This window comes from Pimephales promelas, chromosome 20 (assembly GCF_988280905.1).
Source record: "Pimephales promelas chromosome 20, fPimPro1.hap1.1, whole genome shotgun sequence".
Taxonomy (NCBI): Eukaryota; Metazoa; Chordata; class Actinopteri; order Cypriniformes; family Leuciscidae; genus Pimephales; species Pimephales promelas.
The window spans coordinates 27,109,358-27,136,324 of NC_142788.1; the positions used below are offsets into that span (position 1 = coordinate 27,109,358).

Genomic DNA, 26,967 nt, shown 5'->3' on the forward strand with positions numbered 1-26,967 from the left:
TCATCCGCCAACTATTCCGTTGGAATTTTTATGAGAGCTGTTGGGTTTTGTGTGTGAGCGCGTTTGACCTGTATGTGGTAAGTCGCCCACTGTGTCTTGCCCCCTCACCAAAGTCTGACCTTTAGAAAGAAGCCCACCACCCCTGGGATAACTGGTGCGGCGGTGACACCAGGACTCCTCTTTGAGGTTTGATTGGCCAGATCCGCCCCGGTGGGGGAGTGACCTTTGAAGCGTGAGCGTTTGATGTAGCATCATGACTTTTACACTCCCAGGAGCTGAAGAGAAGTGTTTTCAGGTGAAAGTTGTTGGTTTTTTTTGCCCAGGCCTTCTTTTGATAGCAAGTCACCTAAATTGATGGTCCTCTAGTGGTGCATTAATGTTTGTTACAAAACCAATGTCGTTACTATGGTTACCGTTGAGGTTCAGTTTTAAATGCATGCTGGGATTCTGTCGCTTTAAGTATTGTCCCGTGGTGTAAGATTCATCTCTCACACTAAAGGCGTCGACTTCAGGACTCCCCTCTTCACTTTTAACATGCGGCTCTGTTGCTTTAGTCAAATAAGATTAGATTGATAATGCTAGCTGGCGTTTGTGGCACACCGCTCACCCACACAGATACGCAGTAGAGCTGTCTTGCCTGAGGACACCTGTCTGATGACCTGAGAGGTGTATTACACAACTTGGATCAGGTCAGAAGTTCCCGTGGCCCCCAGCGACACAGAGAAATGTGTCATTATGATGGATTTAGTGGCTCTTGGTCATGTTGGGAATGTGCCTCCAGCCACTGACTATATCATTGCATTAGATAATAAAACAAGTGGCCTCTGCACTCAAATGCTTAAGGATGTTTTTTTCAGAACTAACGTCACTTTTCTGAGCCATTTTTTGCTTAATGACTTTTAACCAACTGGTGTTTTTTATGTGTGTTGCCTAAATTTTAGTAGTTCCAGTAAAGTAACTAAAGGTGTAGTTCATCATTATGGACTTGTTTTGCAAAGTTTCCCAATCACAAATTGTCAGTATACTTTTTGTCTTTGTCTTAATATACTTTTTTTTGTCTGTAACTGTATTTCTATTTTCCATTTAATCAATTAACTCCAAAGGATATTTTTGGTGAAATATTTAGCTTGAAAAATGGGATTGGTCTTGTTAGATGGGTTTTTTTGTTGATCTAATGCAATGAAATTCATAGTTTTTCATGTGCATTAAGAAATTTTGTGGATATTTTTATGAGTGCTGTCAAATCAATAAATCGTGATTGATCGCATTTAACATAAAAGTTCGTTTATTTGTACAAATATCATATTTATATATATTATTTGTCTGATTTATATACACTATGTATATACAGTATGTCTCTGTGTACTATATACACACACACATATATATATATATATATATATATATATACTGTATGTATATATACTGTATATATATATATATATATATATATATGCACACACACATATTAAATATATACAGTAAATGTAATTATAAATACACATATATTATATAAACAAACTTTTATGTTAAATGTGATTTATCACGATTTAACACATATTAAATATAGTTTAATTTAGATTTTAAATTAGTTTGTTTATTTTAATATTTTCCGTTTTAATTTGAATGTTTTTGTCATTTTTAATTTTAATTTTTATTTATTTATTTATTTTTTGTTGTTTTAGTACATCAAGTTAAACTAGTATGAATGAGAAATGTTACATATTAACTAGTTGAAATAAAAGCATTCATTAAGCGGTCTCCATAATGAGAATATAAATGACTTAACATTGCACTATTTTCATTAGCTGTGAATACTTTGAGAAACATTGATTTCAAAGACTGCAAAAATGGCATCAAAAGCTTCCAGGAGAAGCGTTAAATAAGGAAACGATGCGTTTGATCAAATGTAACTCAGTCAATGGACTATCAAAGGTCTGGATAAACACAGCATCTGTCGGCCGCAACTAACTGCAGGAAATGAGCTTTTCCTGTTCCTATTTGAACTCTGATAAGAGACTGGTTCAAAAGTGTATTAATATCACAGTGTAGAGCTTAGTGTCGGAGCAGACAGATCTAATCTGTATCGGTTTCCCTCCATAAATGAAAGGATCAAGTTGTTAAATGTTTTGTTTAAGTTGCATAATAACTCAAAAAATTGCACATACTGTATGGCAGATCTCCGTTTCATTAAGCAAGAGACCAATGCAAACCATAGTAATCATTTCTTTACCTATATCAACAAAGAAACAAAGCTCTTGACACAACATACCCCCACATGTGATTGATGATCTTGTGAAGTTAACACAATTACCATGCAATTAGTTTCTGATCATTAACACTCAATGTTCAAGACAGTAGAACAAAACATGACTTTAGCAAAAAATGGGTCTTATCTTCATGGGAAACTAGTGGAGAGAATCTTGTTAGAACATTGTTTGGAAAGCAATTTCATGGTGTCTCGCTAAATAATGTTGCATAAAGCATTTACTGAACTCTAAATGCTGTTAGTTAATGAATTAAAGGTCTGCCATCACCTGTATCAGCGAAACCACACTTTCAATACATATTTAACATATTTTTCACCCAAAAAATACAAAATAATATATATATATGAGAAAACAAAGCCATTTTATCACAATTAAGACCAAAATGCTCTTTATAAGTTGTCTTCACATTTTCTTTTTTGATTGTTTTTACATAATTATAAAGGTTATTTGATCAGCAAACATGTAAAAGCATTACCATGTAAACCATATTTCAGGGAATGAGGGAAATTCTTTATTGTCATGAAATTGTCAGTGCACAAAATGCAAAATGTATTTTAATTATGTTCAATTTTTGATTTTTGGGTGAAATGTGAGCTATACTCTGTACATTTGTATTACATTTTCCAAATGAAGTCTTATTTAGGACAATTTCAAGACAAAAGTTGCTCTTATTTAGATTTTTACAGCAGTGATTGCCATCTAAAAAGTTTTTTTTTAATTTTCTGATGCATTACAGTAATGATATAAAGCTAATTTGTCATCAAAATGCAAACATTTCCATCAAGACAAATATAATTTCTTGTTTATTTCCTTTGTTTTTGGAGTGAAATTTGACCTAGATTCACTCACCCGCATATTTAATACTTCCCTACTGTAAGGAAAGGCCTGCCGGTATCGGCTGTGGGAGGGATCAGCATCTAGCGTGTGAATGTTGTTCGCTGTGATGTGGAGAATGACTTTGGGGGAGATGGGAGGAGTAGATTGATCAAGTCATAAAGCAAAAGCTTCAAATCTACTCACTGTTAGGCAGATCCTGAGCACAACTTCTCTGGATGTTGACTGCTGAAGTTTAGAGGACTAGTGCTTGCCTGAGGTCAGATAGGGGGGGTCCAGGTTGGATCATGGTACGTTTTGGACGTCTGTCCTCGTGGCACAGTTGGGATCTGCTCCACATGGATACTGACTGTCTGCCTAGTGAAGTGTCTCTCAAGAATCCATCACCAAAAAAGTTTCAGGTAAAGCAATGAAACTCACTGACTTGCTCTCTAGTAATCGTGCTTTTAACCTGTTAACTGTTCCTGGACACTTGGCACATTTCTTTTTATTGCCTGTTTTTTATTCATTATAAGTCATCATAAGCTTTAACACTTAAAATTCATCCCTGAAAACGGTTTTGAAATTGGACATTGCGTTACTATTGAAGCGGTACTTTAAAACCTTCAAGCAGGCTCCTCTCCCGGTGTCATGTTTCAAATTTGACAAAATGCACTATCACTGGGAAGGTCTGACACTAAAGGCTCCATATATGGCCACTATTTTGTGATAGAAGTGATATTGAGACAGAAGTGTATTAATAATGTCTATGGAGTGTGGGTCTCACCCGGTGGCTCTATTTGGTATTGCGTCCCTAAACAAAATCCCACATTTTTGTGATATCAACTTCAAATTTGGAACACATCTTGGTTAGACGTAGCTTTGATTGTCTAGATATTTTAGAACCAAGCGTTTTACAATATATATATATTTTCTATTAAAGTTCATTACATTTAGCTTCTTTAAACTTCTTCCACTAAGTGCTTTTATTTCAGCCATAATCTGCCGAGTGTCCTTAAATAGAGACCAACTGTAGACACTTACGAATTACAACCATTTAAAGGGATAGTTCACTTTGAAATTAATTTTTGGTATGTTTTAACTTGCCTCAAGGGCATCCAAGATGTAGGTGTCTTTGTTTCCGCAGTAGTTTAAATTTTGATATTTTTTAGGTCAAACCGTTCTTGTCTGTCAGTCATATAATGCAGGTCTATGGTCACCACCTCAAAGTCCAAATGAAACATGATTTAATGACTCGTGAATGTAAGTACACATTGATGGCCTAAGACACGAAACGAGCGGTTTGTGTGAGAAAACGAACAGTATTTATACCGCTTTTACCTCTTGAAACCACAGCCACGTCCTAGTGATCAGTGATCGCTTCGGTCTGCGCAAGCGGCGGAAAGCGCCGGAAGTGATCTATCGCACGGCTGCGCAAAAAAATTCAACATTGTTTGTTGATATATCGGAATCGTCTTCCATTGCTATTTCCTGTATATCTAGATGTCTAGATAACACTTCAGAAACCTCTGTGTAAACAATGAGTGACGTACAAGCGAGAGATCACTTCCGATGCGCTTGCGCAGACCGAAGCGCCCGCGCCCTCAGATCACTTGGACGTGGCTGTGGTTACAAGACGTAAGACCTTGTGCTTGCAGACCGCTCGTTTCGTGTCTTAGGCCATCTTACATTTACGAGTCATTAAATCATGTTTAATTTGGACTTCTCTGTGCATGCTCTTTGAGGTGGTGACCATAGACCTTCATTAAATGACTGACAGACAAAAACGGTTTGACCTAAAAATTTCAAAATTGAAACTACTGCGGAAACAAAGACACCTTAGCTAAAACATAATAAAATTTATTTCAAAGTGAACTATCCCTTTAAGTTTGGGTAGTGCATTTTTACATCTATGCTCAAAAAGGGAGGTGGTTAACAGGTTTTAACCATGATGCACGTTGGTTTTTTTTTTTTGAGTGGTGGAGTGTTATTTGAATGGATCATCAGTGATTAATCTCCTGTATCGTAACATTTTGATTGCACAACAGTGCATTTTCCATTGAGCAAATGTTTGTATCGTGTGGGAAGGAGCTGTGTGTCAATGTGTAATGGAAGCTGAGTGTGCGCGTAATGGAAAGCTGTTAGCATCATTCCGCTACCTGACGACACAAGTTTGGGCCTGTGTGCTAGACAGACGCTGTTATCTTGTCAGGCGATAAGGCCGTATCGTGGTTTTGATCACTGATTAATCGACTGTCCTTAAGCTTCAATGGCTCTTTGTAATGGCTTTGCTTTGACTAATTTTAGTGGGCGACACTGTGAGTGTTGTTGACCCTGAGACTGTCCTATGTTGACACTCAAGGTAAAGTTAGTAAATGAAATGTGACCTGCTCAGAATGGTGTTTCTGGGTGTTTTTGTGAGCGCTGGCTGGTCACTGAAGCTGTTCTTCCACCTTTGTTTCATCATTATTCAAAGCTTGATCAATAGCTGTTCTTATCTTCACACTTGGTTTGTTGTGTTCTTGAGATTAACTGTTGTATGGTGAAGTTTTGGGTTATGCATCAGTTCCCAGTGGTCAGTCTGTTGTTGTCGGGAATCAGGGTCAGATACAGGGAGACGTGACGTTTAGGAGTATGTTGTGGTAAGGTGTAACATTTTAACGAGGATTGATTTTGAGTGCTGGTAATGTTAGTGGGGAACCACTGAGGGCAATTAATATACTTTTATTAATTCTTTATTTAGTTGTATTTTATTTTGTTTGGTTGTTTGTGTCTACTCTCAAAAAAATTAAATTATTTTAATTGTTTCAATTATATTAGTAGAATTGGCTATGGCATTTTACAGTGGTATTTACAAATAACAAAGTATCTGACATTTAAAAACATCCACAGAAGAAAATTAATTATTTTTGTTGTATTGTATTTTATTTATATTATTTTATTTTAATTATATTATTAATTGTTTTATTTAACTTATTATTTATTTGCATTTACTCTCAATAATAATATACATTTATTTATTTATTTATTATAAATTAATTAAAAAATATATGTATGCAGTTTTACAATGGTAATTGACATTTAAAGTATGTATGTGTGTGTGTATATATATATATATGTGTGTGTGTGTGTGTGTGTGTGTGTGTGTGTGTGTATATATATATATATATATATATATATACATTTATTTATTATAAATTAATTTAAAAAATATATGTATGTAGTTTTACAATGGTAATTGACATTTAAAGTATGTATATATATATATATATATATATATATAACATGGCCAAGACAATAGTAAAAAAAAAAAAGAAAAAAAATTCTAATGATTTTAGGCTAAATTAAAAAATAAATTGAAAATATATATATATTTAAGATTTAATCAAAATTTGTTTTAATGTACTTTCCTGGTCTTCAATTCATTAAAGAACATCTGTCTCGTTGATGGATTGCAGACACAGTTTACGTTGACATTAAGGAATTATAGAACATTATATCTATTTTCATTATATATTATGTATCATTTTAGTGTACATCATGACCTCTAACGAGTTATTAATGTGCCTAGCATGCAGGTCCAAGGCTTTTTAAACTGCTGCAATGAGGAGGATCATCCACCCAGGCATTTTATTAAAGATCATAAACCTGTTTATTTAATATAAAAGTAATGCTCAGATGTCATTATGTTGGCCGTGTCATGTTTAGATTTATAATAACGATACCGAACTTCAAGACTTGTTGCAGCACATACTGGGATTCCCCTCAGTTTTCAATTTCTGACGTCATTTCCTTGTAATGGCAAGGACAAAACAGATGCTGGGAAATCACTGAAGGGACAGGAATGTTATGCTACTGTCACTTTCAATTTATCATAAAACCCAAGGATCGTCAGAAGCTCTTTTTAATGATAGTAGACTAATTCATTGAATGGAAGCAACAGTTATGTAAAAACCTGTTTGTAGCTAAAAGTCTCAACAATATTTTCTTGATTGTGTAATTACTGAGGTTTAGACTTTTTAAATCAAACCTATGTTGCCAAACATACGGTTGGCGTTTTTGAGGCACCAGGATGTGTTCCTGGGATCTCCCCTCCTTCTTTACATGTGACCCTCTGTCTTTAAGCAGCCACACCTCTCTTTCCTGCCCCACACAATGGGACAGGATCCTCCTAGTTGCTATGACGTTTGGGCTGCCCTATTCAGTAATGCAGGCAGACGGGCTCAGTCGGAAAGCTTCACCTCTCATTGCTGGCTGAGCAGCTCTGGTACACTAGAAAGGACCTAATACGGAGCCCTGATGCACCTCATATTTTAAGAAGGAAATTAAGCTGCACTGAATTAAAATTAGTGATCTATCGTTTAACACGCTTCATTTTGGCTCAAGAACTGTAACGCATCCAGGAGTTGCAGGTTCTGAGGTACTTTTGTATCTGGTGGAGGCTTTGAGTGATCATAGCAGCTGGCTCTAGCATGGGTCAGGCTCCGTGAACCCGGCTGAGAGATTACCATGGTCTACCTCTCATTTGACATGCCGCTTGCTGCCATGGTGAGTAGATCAGACACTCTGGGAACTCTGTTCCGCTTCATAAATTCGTTGGTCGTTCAGTCCCTCCACAGAGAGTGAGAATCACCAGGCACAGCTGATCCTAAAGTGGGAGTTTGAACAAAGTTTGGATCAATTGTCTGGCGTTTAGTGCTTATATGTTCTCTCGGTTTGTTTCTAGAGTACACTCTTTATTGATTGTATGTTTTTCATTATAGAAACCCATTATGAAGTCATAAAAATGCGTTTTTTGTTTTATTGTGGTAACTTTCGATGCTGAGCCATAACCAAGCGTTCAGGCGTCCGTTGTTCATCCTCCCCAAAGTAGAGACATTTCCTGACATCTGCGTCCTCATCCTTTCACCTCAGAAATCCCCTCATCAAAGCTCATCGTCTGCCTGTCTCTTTGCATCGGCTCTAAATATAGCAAGTGGGGCATAGTGGCCAATCCGTCATTCTTTTGCAGGGATGTTCTTGATTGCCTTACCAACAGTACAGTTCACAGAGAAGTATTTGAAGGAGTCTTAATCGACTTATAAATTGCCCGTGCAAATGCTTTGGCCGGTGTTATAGTACGAATTTAGTTGTTTGTGATGCTCAGCAATCGTTCGATTAGGTAAATTCAAAGAATTTTTTAGTATATATATATGTAAACGTGTTATAAGGATTGCCATAACCCAATAAAACCTATATTGAGGTTGAAAGTATTTATTGGATTTCTGAGTGAAATATTCACATATTCATTTATATTGTCTAAATGAGATTATTAGTTGCAGTAAGCTCAAGTTTTCCCATAAATCAACTGAATCGTGGTGCTACATGATGCATGCAGGTGTTGGAGTCAAACAAAACAATAAACAATTTTTGGAGAGAGGAAAATATATGTAAGATTTCATTTTTAATTGTAATAATATTTCAGAATATTACTGTTTTATCTGCATTTGTGTACACTTAAATACAGCCTTGGTGTGCATAGGAGACTTCTTTCAAAAACATTAATAACGTCTTACAGACTCACTGAATTGTTCAATGTTAGTTATATAAAACACCTGCACAGTTGTCTTAAGTGTTCAACGCATCAGCATCAGCTTCGCTTGTGTTTTTTTAGGGAATTCCATTGTTTTGTCTTCAGACCTTTCCTGTTATTTGTGCATTCCCCAAAAATGTCGTAGTCCTCTCTGGAATTTGCTAGATTTGTTAGTGGGTAACGGCACTCAGGGCTGTGGAATTCCCTCCGTCTTGGAGAAGGGTCAACAAGCCTGTCTGCCTCCCGCTCGGCGAGATTACTACTTCCTTAGATACTAAACAGCTGTTTGTTTGTTTGTTTAACACGCTGAAGCTCGTTAGATGGAGTGTGTCTGAATAGAAAGATGTTGCAGTGCTCTCTAGCAGAACAATTGCTTCTAAAACAATGGCAGTCTTGATCTCTCGGCGCAGGGTTGCTGACCTCCTCGATTTTTGTTTTGTATGATGTAATGAGGAAATTGTTACATTCAGTAGGATTGTTTATTATTTATTTATGAATCATAATGCATTATTGGTTCTGGAAATGTCATCGCTTTGCAGTAACCCTAAGTTTTCCATGTTTCCAACTAGGGTTGAGTAATGTGTAAAATTATAGCTAATCATAGTCAATCAATTCTAGTTAACAATTAGATTTTTTTTTTCAATTACTCTATTTTTCTGAATTTTTAATATTCCATAAATATGTTCCATTGCAATTTATAATTGACATTTCCTTTATTTATTTATTTATTTATTTTTATATATATATATATATACATATACATACATACATACATACATACATATATATATATATATATATATATATATATATTAACCCAAATTTGGGTAAAATATGGACAAATATATTTGGGTTATATATAATAAATTGGGTTCAAAATGCAATTAAAAAATGTACAGTTGAAAGGGAAAGTTGAAGTTGAGTTAAAATTTGAAATTACTTTTAACCCAACATTTGAATTGTCCATATTTTACTCAAATTTGGGTTCAGACAACCCAGGCATTATTTAGAGTGTGTATATATATATGTGTGTGTGTGTGTGTGTGTGTGTGTGTGTGTGTGTTTGTGTTTGTGTCTATGTATGTATGTGTGTGTGTATATATATATATATATATATATATACTGTATTTATATTTAGAATATATTTAAATACTATTTAATTAATTAAACCTGGAAATCTTAATCAGTTTAAGAAAATGTAAACAGATTAGAAATTGTATGATGTGAAATACTATTTTTAGATCAGGTTTTAAGAATGTTGTGATAGCATTTCCAACTTTTTGTTTTGTTTTGTGGTAGTGTTTTGAAATCTTCAGATGAACGCTGGTACAAAGATCCCATCTCTCTCACACCCCCTCATTCTGTATACTGTAGTACCGATAACGGTCTCTCCCGTATCTCTCGCTCTGTTGTCCTTGACATACTTGTTGATATGCTTCTCACAAACCTTTATCTTTCTGCATTTGTAAACTGTCGACTCACCTGGATCTTCCATCGCTTCCTCTTCACAGGGTCCGAGCCGTCGGCGGAAGAACATGACGGAGTTTCTGGGCGATTCCAACATCCCATACTCGGACACCCTGGCCATACACGGCGGGGCTTTACCAAGCGCGGCTCCAGGAGGTTCACTGGCCGGTGTGGCGGCTGGGCCCGACAACTGGAAGAACCGCGCCACCAGCCGGATCAGCGTGTTCTTCGGTGCCGGACCTGGAAAGGTAAACTCTCCCACCTTATCTCTCCCATCTTGAAAACATCAGGAAGTCTAAGGGAAGCAGGTGGTGGGATTTTCCCGTTAAAAAAAAAGATTTTGCAGCAAGTACGCATTTTAGAATGATTTCTGAACTTGATACTAGCGTAAAATTTTATTTTTCATTGAAATAGATGATTTAAAATGAACTAAAGGAATCAAAAATCAAATGGCTGATGAAGTCCCCTTCCTATGTGTGTAGTTTTATGGTTTGATTATTTCCTCTTGCGTTTCAATACATGACAATACAACAGACAAAATCCCAAAACCCATGAGCCTCAAAAGAACTCCCCCACTCTGAAAAGTTTCGTCCTGCATTTCAACCAGATGCTTGACTAAGCTGTCACTCACCTGTCACTTTCACACTTCCATCCTTTTCACAAACCCCCAAAGAAGACCGACAGGGGCTGTTCGTGTGTCCCACTGGGACTCTACTCCACAAAAGAAGGGTTAACCAGTCATCTCCAGTGGCCACTACAGGCAGCCTATAGTCCATCTGTGTCTGGCCTCTATTGTTTGGGAGCACTCAATGCTAAATACTCGTTGTCATAAGTACACCAGCCCTCCTGTTAAAGGACAATAGCCCCAGTGGCACACGGGCCATGAGAGTGTCACTGACATGAATGGATGGGCTTTAATGGTGAGGTTAAAGAGAAGGTGGCGTTTAGTGAAAGGGGGTGTCTGTAAGGTGCCATAAACCCTGTCGGGGGTGTTTTGTTTGAATAGACAGGCAGCGCCTCAGTTGTCTGCTGGTTGGTTGGTGGTCTGCTGATGTGAATTGTGTTTTGCTAAATCACTTTATAGTTGTTTTGTTAATTTAAAACCATTCTATCATTAACATAAAATTATCTATTTTGGAAATTATTATGATTTTTGTGATATTGACCATGAAACTATCTAGATACCATGGAATCCATCCTATCCAATCCATCCATCCATCCCATCCACCCCATCCCATGCATCCACCCCATCCACCCCATCCCATGCATCCATCCCATCCAAACCATCCCATCCATCCATCCCATGCATCCATCCATCCAATCCACCCCATCCCATCCCATGCATCCATCCATCCAATCCATCCCATGCATCCATCCATCCATCCAATCCATCCCATCCACCCCATCCCATGCATCCATCCATCCATCCAATCCATCCCATCCCATCCATCCCATCCCATGCATCCATCCATCCAATCTATCCCATCCACCCCATCTCATGCATCCATCCATCCATCCCATCCAATCTATCCCATCCACCTCATCCCATGCATCCATCCATCCCATCCACCCCATCCCATGCATCCATCCATCCATCCCATGCATCCATCCAATCCATCCCATCCACCCCATCCCATGCATCCATCCACTCCATCCCATCCATCCATCCATCCAAACCATCCCATCCATCCTTCCATCCATCCCATGCATCCAGCCATCCAATCCATTCCATCCACCCATCCATCCATCCTTCCCATCCATCCAATCCATCCCATGCATGCATCCATCCATCGAAATCATCCTCACCATCCATCCATCCAATCCATCCCATCCCATCCCATGCATCCATCCATCCATCCCATCCAATCCATCCCATCCACCTCATCCCATGCATGCATCCATCCATCGAAATCATCCTTACCATCCATCCAATCCATCCCATCCCATCCATCCCATCCCATGCATCCATCCATCCATCCATCCATCCATCCCATCCAATCCATCCCATCCACCTCATCCCATGCATCCATCCATTCAATCCATCCCATCCACCCCATCCCATGCATCCATCCATCCATCCATCCCATGCATCCATCCAATCCATCCCATCCACCCCATCCCATGCATCCATCCATCCAAACCATCCCATCCATCCATCCATCCCATGCATCCAGCCATCCATCCAATCCATTCCATTCCATCCACCCATCCATCCATCCTTCCCATCCATCCAATCCATCCCATGCATGCATCCATCGAAATCATCCTTACCATCCATCCAATCCATCAATCCATCCGTCCGTCCATCCATCCACCCATCCTTCCCATCCATCTGTCTGTCCGTCCATCCGTCCATCCATCTATCCATTCACCTGTCATGCAATCTATCCATCCATTATCATGTAGAAAGAGGATTTAAATGTTCTCTGTTTCCCTTGTGTGTCTCAGGATGTGGACCGTGTGGAGCTGCTTCAAACGAAGTTGCAGGCGTACTCACAGTTCGGTCTGCCCAAGGTTCCTTCTCAGCTCGCCTTCCACCAGGACTCCTGGGAGGAGGAAGAGGAGGAGCCACACCTGACTCTTGAGGAAAGCTGGAGGCAACTGCTGGATGACCCTGAGGTACTGACACATTGCATCTTGTATCATGGAACATAATCCCATGGGACGTCCCCATCTATTGATCATTGGAGCTTACACATGTTAACATAACCAATTATGATATTAGTTGCAGTAACCTCAAGTTTTCCCATAAATCAACAGATTTTTGCTTCACAGAACAGCTCATATATGGAACTTGTATCTGATTTCTACTATTTCACATATTGAGTGCACATTTATTAGTGCAATCTGACTTTTTTCTGCTTGTTTTCAGAGTTTAAGTAGACGCCAGTTTCAACAGCAAGAGGCAATATGGGAACTGATCCAAACCGAGGCTACGTACATTAAGAAACTCAGGGTCATTACTGATGTAAGTCAAAGGTGTTCTTGATTTACATCTCTTTTTCTTTTTTTTTCTGTAAGGACTTTTTAAATTAAAGTTGCACTTTATTCTCTTTGTACATAAATGTTTCTAGTCTTATTGTGAGACTTTGTTAATAGTCATATATGACATGGACCAGTATTACTTTTCATAATCCAATAAATCCCAATAAAGGAAGTCCTGTCCTACATTATTGCCTACTAAAATTGTGTTTTATCAGAAACAAGCTAAATGTATTGCAAATGCCATGTGATGTTGTTTTTAAAGTGTCTTCTGTTGTCTGTGCAGCTGTTCCTGTGCGGCCTGCTAAATCTACAGGACAACGGTCTCCTGTGTGAAGTAGAGTCCACGCGGCTATTCAGCAACATCCACGACATCGTACATCTGCACTCGACACTGTGGGTTCAAGTCATGTTTCCGGCGCTGGAGAAAGCGAGAAACACACGGAGCTTGATCGACCCCACGGACCTGCAGCAGGGGTTCAGTACGGTGAGTTTTATATATGAAATAATCTTGACTTTTATATGTAATAGAGCCGAGGCTGGTTGTAAAGATAATTATTTTCTGGTTAAGTAATTAAAAGTGTCTTGTTTGTGTGGATAGTTTGCGTCCAGGTTCCAGCCATATATCCGGTACTGCATGGAGGAGGAGAGTTCAATGGAATACATGCGCTCAATGCTGAGAGACAACGAACTTTTCAAGATCTACATTACGGTGAGGAGTTTGCGACCAAACAAGCAAACAATATACACCGCCTGTCTGTGTGTGTGTGTGTGAGAGAGAGAGAGAGAGAGAGAGAGAGTATAAATAAAACTATACATTAATATAACGCAAACTATAACCATCCATCCATGATATATTCAATTTCTGTAGCTCTTTTTACAAAATACATTTTTCAAAGTAGGTTTACAGAAAATAGAAAATTGTAATTATATATAATAATCTAAATGTAATTTATACTTTGAGTATTTTTTTATAAAAAATTGTATTAAACGGAATTTTTCTTATAGCATTGGCAATCCATCGACCTCCATTGATATTCAATTTAATTTGTTTAAATCTTTTTAGCATGTAGATTGTTTTAAAAAGCAGGATTTTTTTATTTATTTTTATTATTATTGTTTTAATATATATATATAAGTGTATATATATATGTATATGTATGTACATATCTATTATATATATATATGTGTGTGTATGTATATATATATATATATATATATATATATATATATATTATTAATATATGTATGTGTGTGTGTATATATATATATATGTTTGTGTGTGTGAGTGAGTGTGTCTATATATATATATTTATCTATATTATATATAATTATATATAATATATTATATATACTATGTGTGTGTGTGTGTGTGTGTATATATATATATATATATATATATATGTTTATGTGTGTGTATATATATATATATGTGTGTATGTTTTGTAATACATTTTTATATTATATAAAAAAATTGACTACATAGAATGGTAGTTATTCATCTTAAATATACAACAAACTCTTCAAGATTGTAGATCTTGAAGAGTTTGTTGTATATTTAAGATGAATAAAGGGGATTCAAAATCCCATGAAGGGGATTTTGCGATCAAATTGCGTTATTAGTACAACTGAATAAAATAAAATGTATGTTTTTCATTTTGTAAAAACTTTTTTTTTTCTTGCATATGATCTAAATTTAGCTTGTAATCATTGATTTTCTTATCTTTACAGTGGGCAGAAACAAATAAACAGTGTAACCGTCTGAAGCTGATGGACATGCTAGCCAAACCACACCAGAGACTCACCAAATACCCTCTGCTCCTGAAGACCATCCTGAAAAAAACTGAAGACCAAGTCTCCAGAGACGCACTCAACAGCATGGTTCGACCCTTTTGAACAATCACAAAAAAAATATATATATAAAGTATATATTGATGTTTATCTGTTATATTCATCTGGATGTTTGTGAATGTCTTCAGGTGGTGTGTGTGGAGGGCTTCATCAACAGTGTAGACTCTCAGATGCGACAGCGTCAGGAGCAGCAGAAACTGGCCGCCATTTCGGCTCGAGTGGAGTCGTACGAGGCCGTGGAGGGAGCCAGCGAGGAGGTGGAGAAGGTCAGAACTATACAAATATTAATCATCTAGCCTCCAAAAATAAAACAAGATAAATCATTCCAGTGCGATATTTTGGACTTCATAGAAATGCATTGTTTTGTTGTAATATCTTGTTGGTTATTGTTTTCATGCCGGAAATTAGGTTTTGATTTTATGTGGAAAACAGTTCATTTAAGTATTCTTCAACCCGTCCATGTCTACAGGCTCTAAAGGAGTTCAGCCGAATTGACCTGATGGCACCGATGATTGACACGGCACCAGAAGAGACCAGGCAACTGCACCTGGAGGGGGCGCTCCGCATGAAAGAGGGCAAAGACAGCAGGGTTAGTTCAGATTAAATAATTAACACGAATCCATCCCAATTGACCGTTTGCAAAGTTTAAATAAATTTTTTTATATTTATTTAAATATTTGGAAGCATTTGCAATGTGGTAGTTTGTTTTTAAATAATTAAAGGGATAGTTGAAAATTAGTCCATGTTTTACTCACCCTCAAGTCATTCTAGGTGTATATGGTGTATATATATCAAAAAATGTCCCGACTCTTCCAAGCTTTATAATGGCAGTAAATGGCTGTTTCTGTTTTGAAGTCCATAAAAGTGCATCTATCCATCCATCATAAAAGTGCATCTATCCATCATAAAAGTGCATCTATCCATCCATCATAAAAGTGCATCTATCCATCATAAAAGTGCATTTATCCATCATAAAAGTGCATTTATCCATCATAAAAGTGCATCTATCCATCATAATAGTGTGTCTATCCATCATAAAATTGCATCTATCCATCATAAAAGTGCATCTATCCATCATATTAGTGTATCTATCCATCATAAAAGTGGATCTATCCATCATAAAAGTGCATCTATCCATCATATTAGTGTATCTATCCATCATAAAAGTGGATCTATCCATCATAAAAGTGCATCTATCCATCATAAAAGTGCATTTATCCATCATAAAAGTGGATCTATCCATCATAATAGTGTGTCTATCCATCATAAAAGTGCATCTATCCATCATATTAGTGTATCTTTCCATCATAAAAGTGGATCTATCCATCATAAAAGTGCATCTATCCATCATAAAAGTGGATCTATCCATCATAATAGTGCTCCACACTGCTCGAGGGGGTAAATAAAGGTTTAAATATGGATATTTTTTTACACGAATGCACCGCTTCCCTTCAGAAGGCCTTTATTAACCCCTAGACCCGTGTTTAGCACTTTTATCATGGATAGATGCACTTTTATCCGGTATTATAAAGCTTGGAAGGGGACAATTTTTAATATACCTCTGATTGTATTCGTCTAAAAGATGAATGTCATATACACCTAGGATGACTTAAGGATGAAGTAAATCATGGGCTAATTTTCATTTTTGTGTGTACTATCCCTTTAAGTGTAGCTGGTGAAACAGGCCTTTAAATACTGCTTGTGTTCATGTTATCTTTTCTTGTTTAGATGGAGGTTTACTGCTTCCTTTTCACTGATCTGCTGCTGATCACTAAACCAGCGAAGCGTTTAGAGAAGGTGAAAGTGATCCGACAGCCTCTCCTCCTGCATAATGTGGTGTGCCGAGAGCTCAAAGACCCAGGTGAGCAGACTGAGCCCAGTTTAATAGCGGCCTACATTTACATTTTAATATGACGAATGAGCAGAAACAAGCAGCAGAGAATCTCAAGAGAGCATATTGTGAACCATAGTCATCCTAACTAGAGGCAATGAGATAAATCGCTCTCAATGTCTCCCATGTTAGTTTTAGTCCCAACCTGAAATCATCCTTACCAACATCACATCAATTAAATTTTAATGTATTTTGGGTTTTATTTTTTTATTTCCTAGGCTCATTTGTCCTCATCTACCTCAATGAGTTCAAGAGCGCTGTGGCTGCCTACTTTTTCCAGGCCAACAGCGCCACCCAGGGGCGAAGCTGGACTGATGCAATTTGCAATATCCAGGTAAAGTCATACTTGTGCCTCAGCACTAATGATCTCTGTTTGACATTTCTGATATTCTCAACCATCTGAAGACCATCTCTCAGTCGTGGCTAGATACGTTTGCTGATTTAGCTATTTTGTGCATGCATTATAGAATCAGCTGCAGCGGCTGCGGTCAGAAGAGGCTCGCAGACAGAAGGCTTGTCTGAAGAAAAAACTGGAGGAGGATCAGGGGGAAGACGAGGACAGCTGTAACTCCACTACCAGTTCACCTCACCTTAGACACAAAGATCAGAGCAATAGGTATTTGATTTTTTTAATAATACATTTAAAAATGTTTTATTTTTTATTTAATTTAAGTTTTAGTAAATACGTTATTTTTATTTTAATATAATTAAATAATTAATATTTTAATCAATAATTGGTTTGTTTCACACAAGGTTCAAGCCTAGTCCCAGACTAAAACGCATGTTGGAGCTGTTTTAATTGAAAGCACTGTTATATATTTTAAATATGTCAGTTCCATGCACACCAGTAATGTTTTTGTCTAAGCCTAAGGCACGTTTATAAAAGCTACTTAAATGTCCTAATTGAACTAAGGACTAATACCGGCTTAACCTAAGACATGTCTGTGAAACCAGGCCCTTTATTTTTATATTTGATAACATTTAATGATTTATAATTTAAGTCATATATAAAACATAAAATACTTATTAACATTTATATATTTATTTTATTACATTCTATTTTAATAAATTCACTATTCTATTAAATGTATTCATATTTTAATAAATATTTTATAATTCATTACATTTTTATGTTTTATATTTTAAATTATATACTTATATACATTTTATATATATATATATATATATATAAATTATTACAATTATTTTATTATAATTTAATTAATCATTTTTAACGACATTGATTTATTTTAATTAAATAAAAATATTTGTATTTATATTTATGTATATACTTTTTTTAAACAACAGTTCTATTAAATGTATTCATATTTTAATAAAAATTTTATATTTCATTACATTTTAATGTTTTATATTTTAAATGATATACTTGTATACATTTATTATATATATATATATATATATATATAAATTATTAAAATTATTTTATTTTAAATGAATCATTTTTAACAACATTGATTTATTTTATTTCAATATATATATATACTTTTTTTCAAACAACAGTATTCTATTAAATGTTTTTTATATTTCATTACATTTTAATGTTTTATTTTATTTATTTTATATTTTTAATTATACATTTATATATGAATATATGTTTGTATATATTCAATTAAATTTTTATTATTATTTTAATTGAATAAGAATTTATATATATATGTGTGTGTGTGTGTGTGTGTGTGTGTGTGTTTGTATATATATGTGTGTTTATATATATATATATATATATATGATGAATGAACTCACATTATTGTTTCTCTGTTTCAGCCAATCAGATGGCTCCACAGAAACCTTGTCAGTGATGGATATGGATGAGTCTGGATCATCTTTGGATCCCTCTATTCTTCAGTCTGATCTAGGTGGGCATTCAGACCATGATGCTGGTCTGTCCTCCCTCTCAGCGCAGGCCCAACACCAGCAGGCCGCAGACTTCAAACCCCATGTGGACAGTCAGGAGGGCTCAGACCTGGACCCACAGTGCCGTTCCATGTCCATGGACAGCGCCTACGGGACGCTCTCGCCAGAGTCCATGGTGGAATCACAGAGTCGAGCGGCCCCGGTGGAGGAAGACGACTCCGAGGAGGACAAGGCGGAGACCACAGGTGACGAAGGTGAGGAGAAAGAAAATGTGGATGAGGAAGACGATGATGAAGACAAAAGCTCATTTGGATCTCAGAACTCAGTGGCGCTGTCTCTAAAGCCCAGGCGCCGACCCCATGTCCAGTGTCGCCTGCCGTTTTTGGAGAGACTTGCTGTCAAATCCCGTTCAGAGGATAACCTGCTGTCCACAGTTTGCCATTCTAGCCCGGGCATTGCCAGGGCAGCCACAGATTGCACAGGAAGTCGGCACACATGGGAGCAGAGGGATAAACATGTAGAAGCGTCGCTCAGCAGGAGCCTGACGGAGCTCAACCCTGCTGAAGCGGACGAGTGTCTCCCGACGGATGAAAGCCACAGACTCACATGCAGTATGCCCTCAGGCATGCTTTTGGACACACTGAGGCGAGCCAGAATTGCACATGAGGCTGCTAGCAACCAGATTCCCTGCAGCGCGTCAGACGGGGAGCTGTCGCCCCCTAGTGGCACGGAGAGAACGGGCCACAGTGAGAGACACCCGCAGCACAAAAAACTCACACTGGCCCAGCTCTACAAGATACGCACCACACTGGTGCTCAACTCAACGCTCACAGCCTCGTAAGTGTCACCTTTCTGTCTTTGGATATCGATTTTTTTGTTTCAGTCTTGAGCTTTGGGTGATTTAACAGATAATGTGCAGAAATTAAAAAAAAAAAACATCTAATGGAGAACAGTTTAATTGTTAATTAAGATATTTATAACATTTTAGTTGGTGTTTTATTTTATACAGTGTCTAAGGTATATTACAATTCTGATAGAAAATCGTTAATAAAATGTGTGTGTATAGATTATATATGTTTTTGTGTATATAGAAAATACATATATATATATATATATATTTAAGAAAAAAAAGTATTTATATATAAAATGTTTATATATAATATACATGTATATACATAGACATATTTCTTAAATATATACAAGCATGTGTATGTATTTATATATATATATATATAATTATACACAGAGCACCCACATATATTATGTAAACACAAACTTTTATTTTGGATGCGATTAATAACAATTAATCGTTCGACAGCCCTAATATATATGTAATGTTTGTTTTTGTTTGCATCTATTTTATTAAATAAATGAGGGATTTTATTTTATTATAACATTGCCAAATCAATCTACCTCAATATTTAGTGTGTTCAGTTTTTCTGTCTGTCTTTACTATACAGATTGTTCTAAAGCAATTTTGCAAAATAAAGTTTTTAATCATTATAATATATTAATGCTGTCAAAACGATTAATTGCGATTAATCAAATCTAATATAAATTTGGTGTGTGCATATATATATATATATATGCACACACGTGTTTACATATGTTTATGTTAGATGTGATTAATCGCAATTAATCAATTTGACAGCACTAAATATAATCTAATATAAAATTAGTTGACAACATTAGATGGCAGTTATTTTTATTGTCTTGTCATTTTATATTGGTATGTTATCTATGAAAAGAAAGAACAAAATAGAAAGGTAAAAAATATATATATATATATATATAAGCGTCGCGATAGATAGACATTTTTGTGTCAGGATGCTTTATTTATTTATTTATTAGTAAGTTAAAAGTATTTAGTGGTTACTTTGGCATTTGACAAGATGTACCCACCAATCTCGTTCTTATGTAAGAAAAATGATCTCTAGCTTTTCACCAACATGATACTTTGCTTATGTTGGTGTTGGTCTAACAGTGCATCATTTTGTGTTTTTGAAAATGTTTTTGACACTTGTCGTCTTCTCTCTCCCCTTAGAGAAGTGTAGCATCTTCTGGCCCAGATGTTTTCGGGACGACATTGCGAGACTGAATTCGGGACACAAATGCACTCTACCCAATGAGCTCTCCTCTCCTCTCCCTCTTCCAGTCGGATGGACTCCTCATCGTGTAGCTTTCCTGTCATTTCTCTGCGGGAGGGGAGGAGCGCAGACTCATTAACTCATTGCACTTTGTAAAACACAACTACAACTAACTTCAAAAGAGGTCAGCAGGGACGTACAGCTTTCAGAACGAGAACTCGAGACCAAACGATCAAAGGAAAACGTGTGACCGTGGGACGTTTGAGCTTACGACGGGTCGTGTGGATGCTAAGAGAATGAAACGCCACATCTCGGATTCCCTCACCACCCCGTTTTCTTTCCAAGAATGTTTCTGTAAAAAGGACCCTTTCTAAGTATATTTTGACAAAGAGGACGCAGGCGATTCACGTTAACTGCACTACTGGATGTGACTGTGTGTGTATGAGAAAGTGTGTGAACACCAAGGCGCGTGTGTGTGTGTATGACTGAATGAGTTCTAGATCTTGACCTAAACCAAATCACTGTTTGACTTTAGATAACTTGAGTAGCCACTAAGGCACGTTACACATTACTTTAGGATCAGTGTTATGTTCATTTGACCGGATGGAGTGAATATTTCTGTCATGCAACTTGCTTATATGATTAAATCTTTAGGTTGGCGCGGCTTATTTAAGTTATACATGTGCACCTTGAACACCTTACTGTATATTGTGTTGTGTGGGTCAAGTTAATGCATAAATAATATCTAAAATGCTTCAGCAGATGTTTAACTAAAGGTAAACGGACTGAACAAAAAAACTGTATTTTTGATTTATACCGTTTAAGGATTCAGAGAGGATCGCCTGACCCTAGATGAGCACTTATTACTGATCATCTAACACTGAATAGGGTGTTTGGTTTTCAAATGTTAACATATGTATTGAGGATTTCTTGTTTTCTAAGTTTATGATCTCACTGCTGTTAGCCGAAAGGTTAAACTGAAACTGCCCGGTGCTTTACTAAAACCCACTCCCTTTCTGAAAGAAACAAACAAACCTGCCCAAAGTAAATATTGTGTATTATATGTTTACTTATTAGGCTTTTCGTGTTTGTCATATTTATTGAGCTTGCTTTGTTTTTATATATAAAATGTGGTCTATAATAGTATCCTTTCACTTCACTGTCGTCTTAATTTGTTCATTGTCGAGTTAATTTTGAAATCTGCTAAGAACCAAAATAATGTTGTTTTTTTCCCGTGTTGAGGGAGTGTTCCTTAAATGTCTTTCGAAATAAAAGACATCTTTCAGTATTTGCGGAGTATGATGTGACTTATGAGTGACTTCTCATTATTACTTAATATTTCAATGTAAAACATTAGAAGTGCAGTACGTTCTAAAAGTATTAGAAATAAAATAAAGAGAAAAATGAGTAATGCTTTTGACAAATGTGTTTTAACAGATATTGAGTCATATGAGATGTGATATTATTGGGCTAAAACAGTTTTCATTCATGTTGGTTGCCTCGTTGACGTCAAAAGTTCGCTCACGTGACGCACGTTTGTGACTCTCCTGTTCGAACTCGTTCATCAAAATGAACGGATCTTTTTCCGAGTCAATTCCTTCGTTTCGTTCTTTGAATGAACCAAATGACTCGGGAAAAAGATTCGAACAGGAGAGTCACAAACGTGCGTCACAAAACAGAGCAAGGCGAGCATTTTTTAGCTTATAAAACTTAAACTTTGTTATTTATTTATTAAATGAGCGATCGTTTCGCTTGATAAGAGGTTATTCATCGTCTGGAATCGTTAAAAGCCCTTTGAACAGTTTGCAGTTTGCACTGAAAGTGTCTTTTGGACCTTGAACCGTTTGGTTCCCACTGAAGTGCATTATATGGAGAAAAATGGTGGAATGTTTTCATCAAAAACCTTAATTTCTTTTCGACTGAAGAAAGAATGACATGGACATCTTGGATGACATCGGGGTGAGTAAATTTTCAGCAAAAGTTTTTTCAAAAGTGAACTACTCCTTTAAGTGGCAGAAGAACTTCACATTTTTTAAAGTTGCATGAAATGGCAGTTGCATTAGTCGTAAAATGGATTCTCGAACAAGAAAAATTATGGTGGGACTTAATTTTGTCCATGAATTGTTTGTTTGGATGGTTGTGATTTACTATTGGTGGATCGTCGTCTGAGTGATAGGTTGCCCCGCCCTCGCACCAGTAAACACAGCAGAGAAGAGATGACGCTGCAAGGGGGAGGGCAAGTTGTTTATTATATTAAACCCCCTCTATTTATTTTATATTATTATTATTTATTTTTTTTTTACATTTAAGGTTCCCTGTAATAGTTCATCTAGACTCGATGTTCTTCTATAAGCAGAAAAATAAAATATTCAGAAAAATATGTAAGTCCACACTATGACCACTAGAGAGAGCTACGGAGTCAGAGTTCAGAGTTTACTGCAGTGAACACATGGCCGTGGAACTGACTCGTCTTGTAGAGTTTCATTAGATTTTAGGGTATTAGTTTTCACAACATATTTAGTATAAGTATTTTCATTACTTAAATAGTTCTAAAGGAACGACATTGAGGGTAGTAGAAAACGACATTTTACAGCAGCAGGACAGTCAAACATTAGAAAGTGTAATGAAAACAAAATGAATCTGATCTAAATCCATAACTACAAAAGCTATTTTCTATAGAAGTGCAAGATTTCCAAAAAAGCCGGTAAATTAATAACTAGAAGAATAGTGTGCCGTAAACGGTAAAACTATCTAATAATAATAATTTGCCGTCAGCTATCACCCTGAGGCCCTGATAGCCCACTGAAGCTAAGTAGGGTTGGATGTCCTTCGTAAGAAGAATTGGAGTGTAACCCTGGCATCCCAGCCAAATTTGCCCATTGGCTTCTGTCCATCATCATATCCCCCTTTTCATCCATATAATTATTGGCTTCAACCTTCAACCCTGTCTCCTGTCCACCATTAAGCTGGAGTGTGGTGGGAGTTCTGGAGCAATATGGCGGCCGTCACATCGTCCAGGTGGAGGCTGCACATTGGTGGTGGTGTTTGGAACGACGTGAGGGTGAATTTAACTTCAGACTGAACTATCCCTTTAAAAAAAAGGTGGAAAAATCAAATTTAATCAAACGCAGGACGACTTTCATTGAATCATGTGTTACACACAGCATGTCTACCACTCTAAATATGTTTTATAGAAACATAAACAAGATGAGATGTTCTTCTGTGTATTTACATTTACTCTCAAACGTATTCATGAGATGAATGTTTCTACCAGTCAGTGTCTTTGTGGCATCGTCTTCAGAGCCTGAAAGTGTGTTGGTCTAAACTCATGTGCTCGGCAGCGGTTGGCATTCTGGGATGTGTGCGGGCCAAGGTGTATTTACAGGTGATTATATCAGCTAATCGGTGGATTACAGCATGTTGACTCCACACAAGACCCTAATCCTCATGGAAAAGGCAACGTTCCGGCCCGTGGGATTTTCTCCATTAATCCCATCCTAGATTTGCCGGATCCAACCACCCACCAACCTCACCCCATTCCCACATCTGGCCTTCTGGGGTTTATCAATGTAATCCTTCATTTTAGAAGTAGTTTATTATGCTTCATTGCTGATACACTTTAATTATAAAAATGCAGCTTTACACAGCAACACTAAAGTAATTACACAACCTGAGTCGATTAGCCGCTCTGTTTGTGTGTGTGTGCGAGTATGTGCTTCCATACATGCAATATTAATCGGGATTAATCGCATCTAACATAAAATTTTGTGTTTATATATGTGTGTGTATATATATTCAGTATATATGTGTGCATATATATATATATATATATATATATATATATATATATATGTGTGTGTGTGTCTATATATCTATATATATATATATATATATAAACATTTTTATTTTATATGCGATTTACCATGATTAATCGATTTGACAGCATATGCAATTTTTTTTATGTGCCTCTAAAATGTGTAGTTCAGATGCGGAAAACATCTTGAAAACTTCATAAATAACAAATTGATGAATAGGTTAATTTATTTGACATTTTTTTTTTGGGTCCGTTTAATATGGACATTTCAACTGACACCATATTTTAGATCTGTCACCAAGTTCAGCACAAGCGATCATGAATTCCTGCTTCTCCTTGTGACAGATGTCATAAAGCATCCTGTAAAATTTGTCTGATTAACACAAGAGGGCACTTTGGCAAATCCAGATTACGAGAGCACTTTCCTTTATTAAACGCCGCCAATCCCAGCACTCTCAACTCTGGGATTAAAATCAGGTAGACACCATTGTCTGTCTAAACAATCCCCTCTGTAAGCCTCGCTGGCTGTGCTTCTCCGCTCATGATGGAGAGAAAGTGTGTTCGTGTGAACACCGTTCTCTTTAATCAACGTCATCCTCTTTAGAGGCCTAGGTGATTGGATTTCGGCTGTGTTTGAACGAGGGATAGGAAGGGAAATGAGAACCGAGGCATGTTTACTAGGTTTTCGGCTGTGCGAAAAGGCCCCGCGACAAGCGCAGGCCATATGGAGTCTCACCATGTGAACAGCTGCCTCCCATCAGCCCGTCCATGTCGCACAGCACCATTATGCGCCGGTTGACCTTTGTATTGAAACAAAAGCTGCCAAGCAACATCTGGCATCATTAGGCACAGTGGTTTTTATCAGGTTAACATGGAATATTGTATACAGATCCAAGGAGGGGACATGGAAAATCTGGTGTGGGGTTTGATATCTCTCCATCTGTGAGGTGGAGAAACAGTGTCCTGAGGGGTTTTTTTAGTGCACTGTTTGAGTGTTTCGGGTGGTTGCTAGGGCGTTGTTAGGTTGCTGACCAAGTAAATTGAGCCCACCCCAAAGTCTGGTCTTTGTAAATGTATGTAAATTTCAACTTTTTATTGTATATTGTATATTAAAATCACCAACAATTAGGAATTTATATGCAGCCAGTATTAATTCTGATCCCAGGTCGATTGCTCGATTTATTATAAATAAGAACAATAAAAAGCACAATAATTGATTAATAATAAGGTTTACATCATTCATATGCTAGAAGAAACCAGGCCAGGGTTTTCTGGTATTTTTTTTTTTTTTCTGAATTACTTTCTTCCTATTATTATTATTATTATTAATTTATTATAGTTAGTTCTATAGTTACTATAAGTATTTATATTAATTAATTGCATTATTTAATCATCATAATTATTCATTAACACAAATAATAAATAATTCAATTGATAAATATAAACAATAAAACGCATCACAAACAATTAATAATAATATTTGCATGATTCATTTGCTAGTTCATTTTCTGTTGTTTTTCCCCCTAAATTACTTTAAAATTATTATTTTTTTCTTTATCATTTCATTTATAGTTATTTATTACTACAAATAATCCATAAATAAATACATTTAACTTATAAAAAGGACAGCAAATAAGTAGTTTTTTTTTCTAAATTATCGTTGTTATTAATTATGTTAATTGCAAAAAGTATTTGTATTAATTATAATAAATTATAATATTTAATTATCATAATTATGTGTTACCTCAAATAATAAATAGTTGTATTAATAAGTATAAATATTAAAAAGAACCACATACAATTCATAATTAGTTTAAGTCCAATACTAGAAGGAACAAGGCCAGAGTTTCTGCTGTTTTTTTGTTTTGTTTTTCTGAATTACTTCAGGTTGGCTTAATATGTAAGCTGTTTTTCTGTTCTGATTCCGTCCCATTAGACATAACATATGTCTGCGAGCTCATAATCATTACTTAGGTGTTTCGAAAAATGAAAGTGACCATACGGCACAGTTTATAAAAACAACTTTACAGAGATTACTGTTATTGTATCAGCCTTAAGGAGCTTATTGTCATTCCAGTATTGTATTTTTGAGGGGGGTTAATGCACATGAAAATGAAATGACAAGCATATTACTTAATTAAATGGAAATCCATTTGGAAATGCCAGCGAGTTATGATGTAAACGAGTAGCGTTTACTACCATTTCTGCAATTAATCTGGTTTACTGTGGTTCTGACATACCTTTGGATTACCACATGTCAAATTCATGAAGCCGCAGTAAAAGATAGCATGAAACATTAAATCAAATTTGGATTCTCACTCACTGCAATTAAAGGAAGAGCACAT

At 36.4% G+C, this 26,967-nt stretch overlaps 1 protein-coding gene across 3 annotated transcripts in view; it reads left to right on the plus strand.

Moving 5' to 3' along the window:
* Positions 1 to 22,096, plus strand: part of plekhg5b (pleckstrin homology domain containing, family G (with RhoGef domain) member 5b) — a 74,403-nt gene extending 52,307 nt beyond the window's left edge. For all 3 annotated transcript variants that reach the window (XM_039652369.2, XM_039652368.2, XM_039652370.2), the window contains 13 exons: positions 10,167 to 10,370; positions 12,571 to 12,741; positions 12,995 to 13,090; positions 13,391 to 13,591; positions 13,706 to 13,816; positions 14,836 to 14,985; positions 15,084 to 15,221; positions 15,425 to 15,544; positions 16,684 to 16,816; positions 17,065 to 17,180; positions 17,314 to 17,462; positions 18,632 to 19,558; positions 20,766 to 22,096. In XM_039652369.2, coding sequence (XP_039508303.2) covers positions 10,167 to 10,370; positions 12,571 to 12,741; positions 12,995 to 13,090; positions 13,391 to 13,591; positions 13,706 to 13,816; positions 14,836 to 14,985; positions 15,084 to 15,221; positions 15,425 to 15,544; positions 16,684 to 16,816; positions 17,065 to 17,180; positions 17,314 to 17,462; positions 18,632 to 19,558; positions 20,766 to 20,775 — 2,526 coding nt within the window. In that variant the 3' untranslated portion in view covers positions 20,776 to 22,096. The remainder of the gene's footprint in view (positions 1 to 10,166; positions 10,371 to 12,570; positions 12,742 to 12,994; positions 13,091 to 13,390; positions 13,592 to 13,705; positions 13,817 to 14,835; positions 14,986 to 15,083; positions 15,222 to 15,424; positions 15,545 to 16,683; positions 16,817 to 17,064; positions 17,181 to 17,313; positions 17,463 to 18,631; positions 19,559 to 20,765) is intronic.
* The last annotated feature ends 4,871 nt before the right edge of the window (positions 22,097 to 26,967 follow it).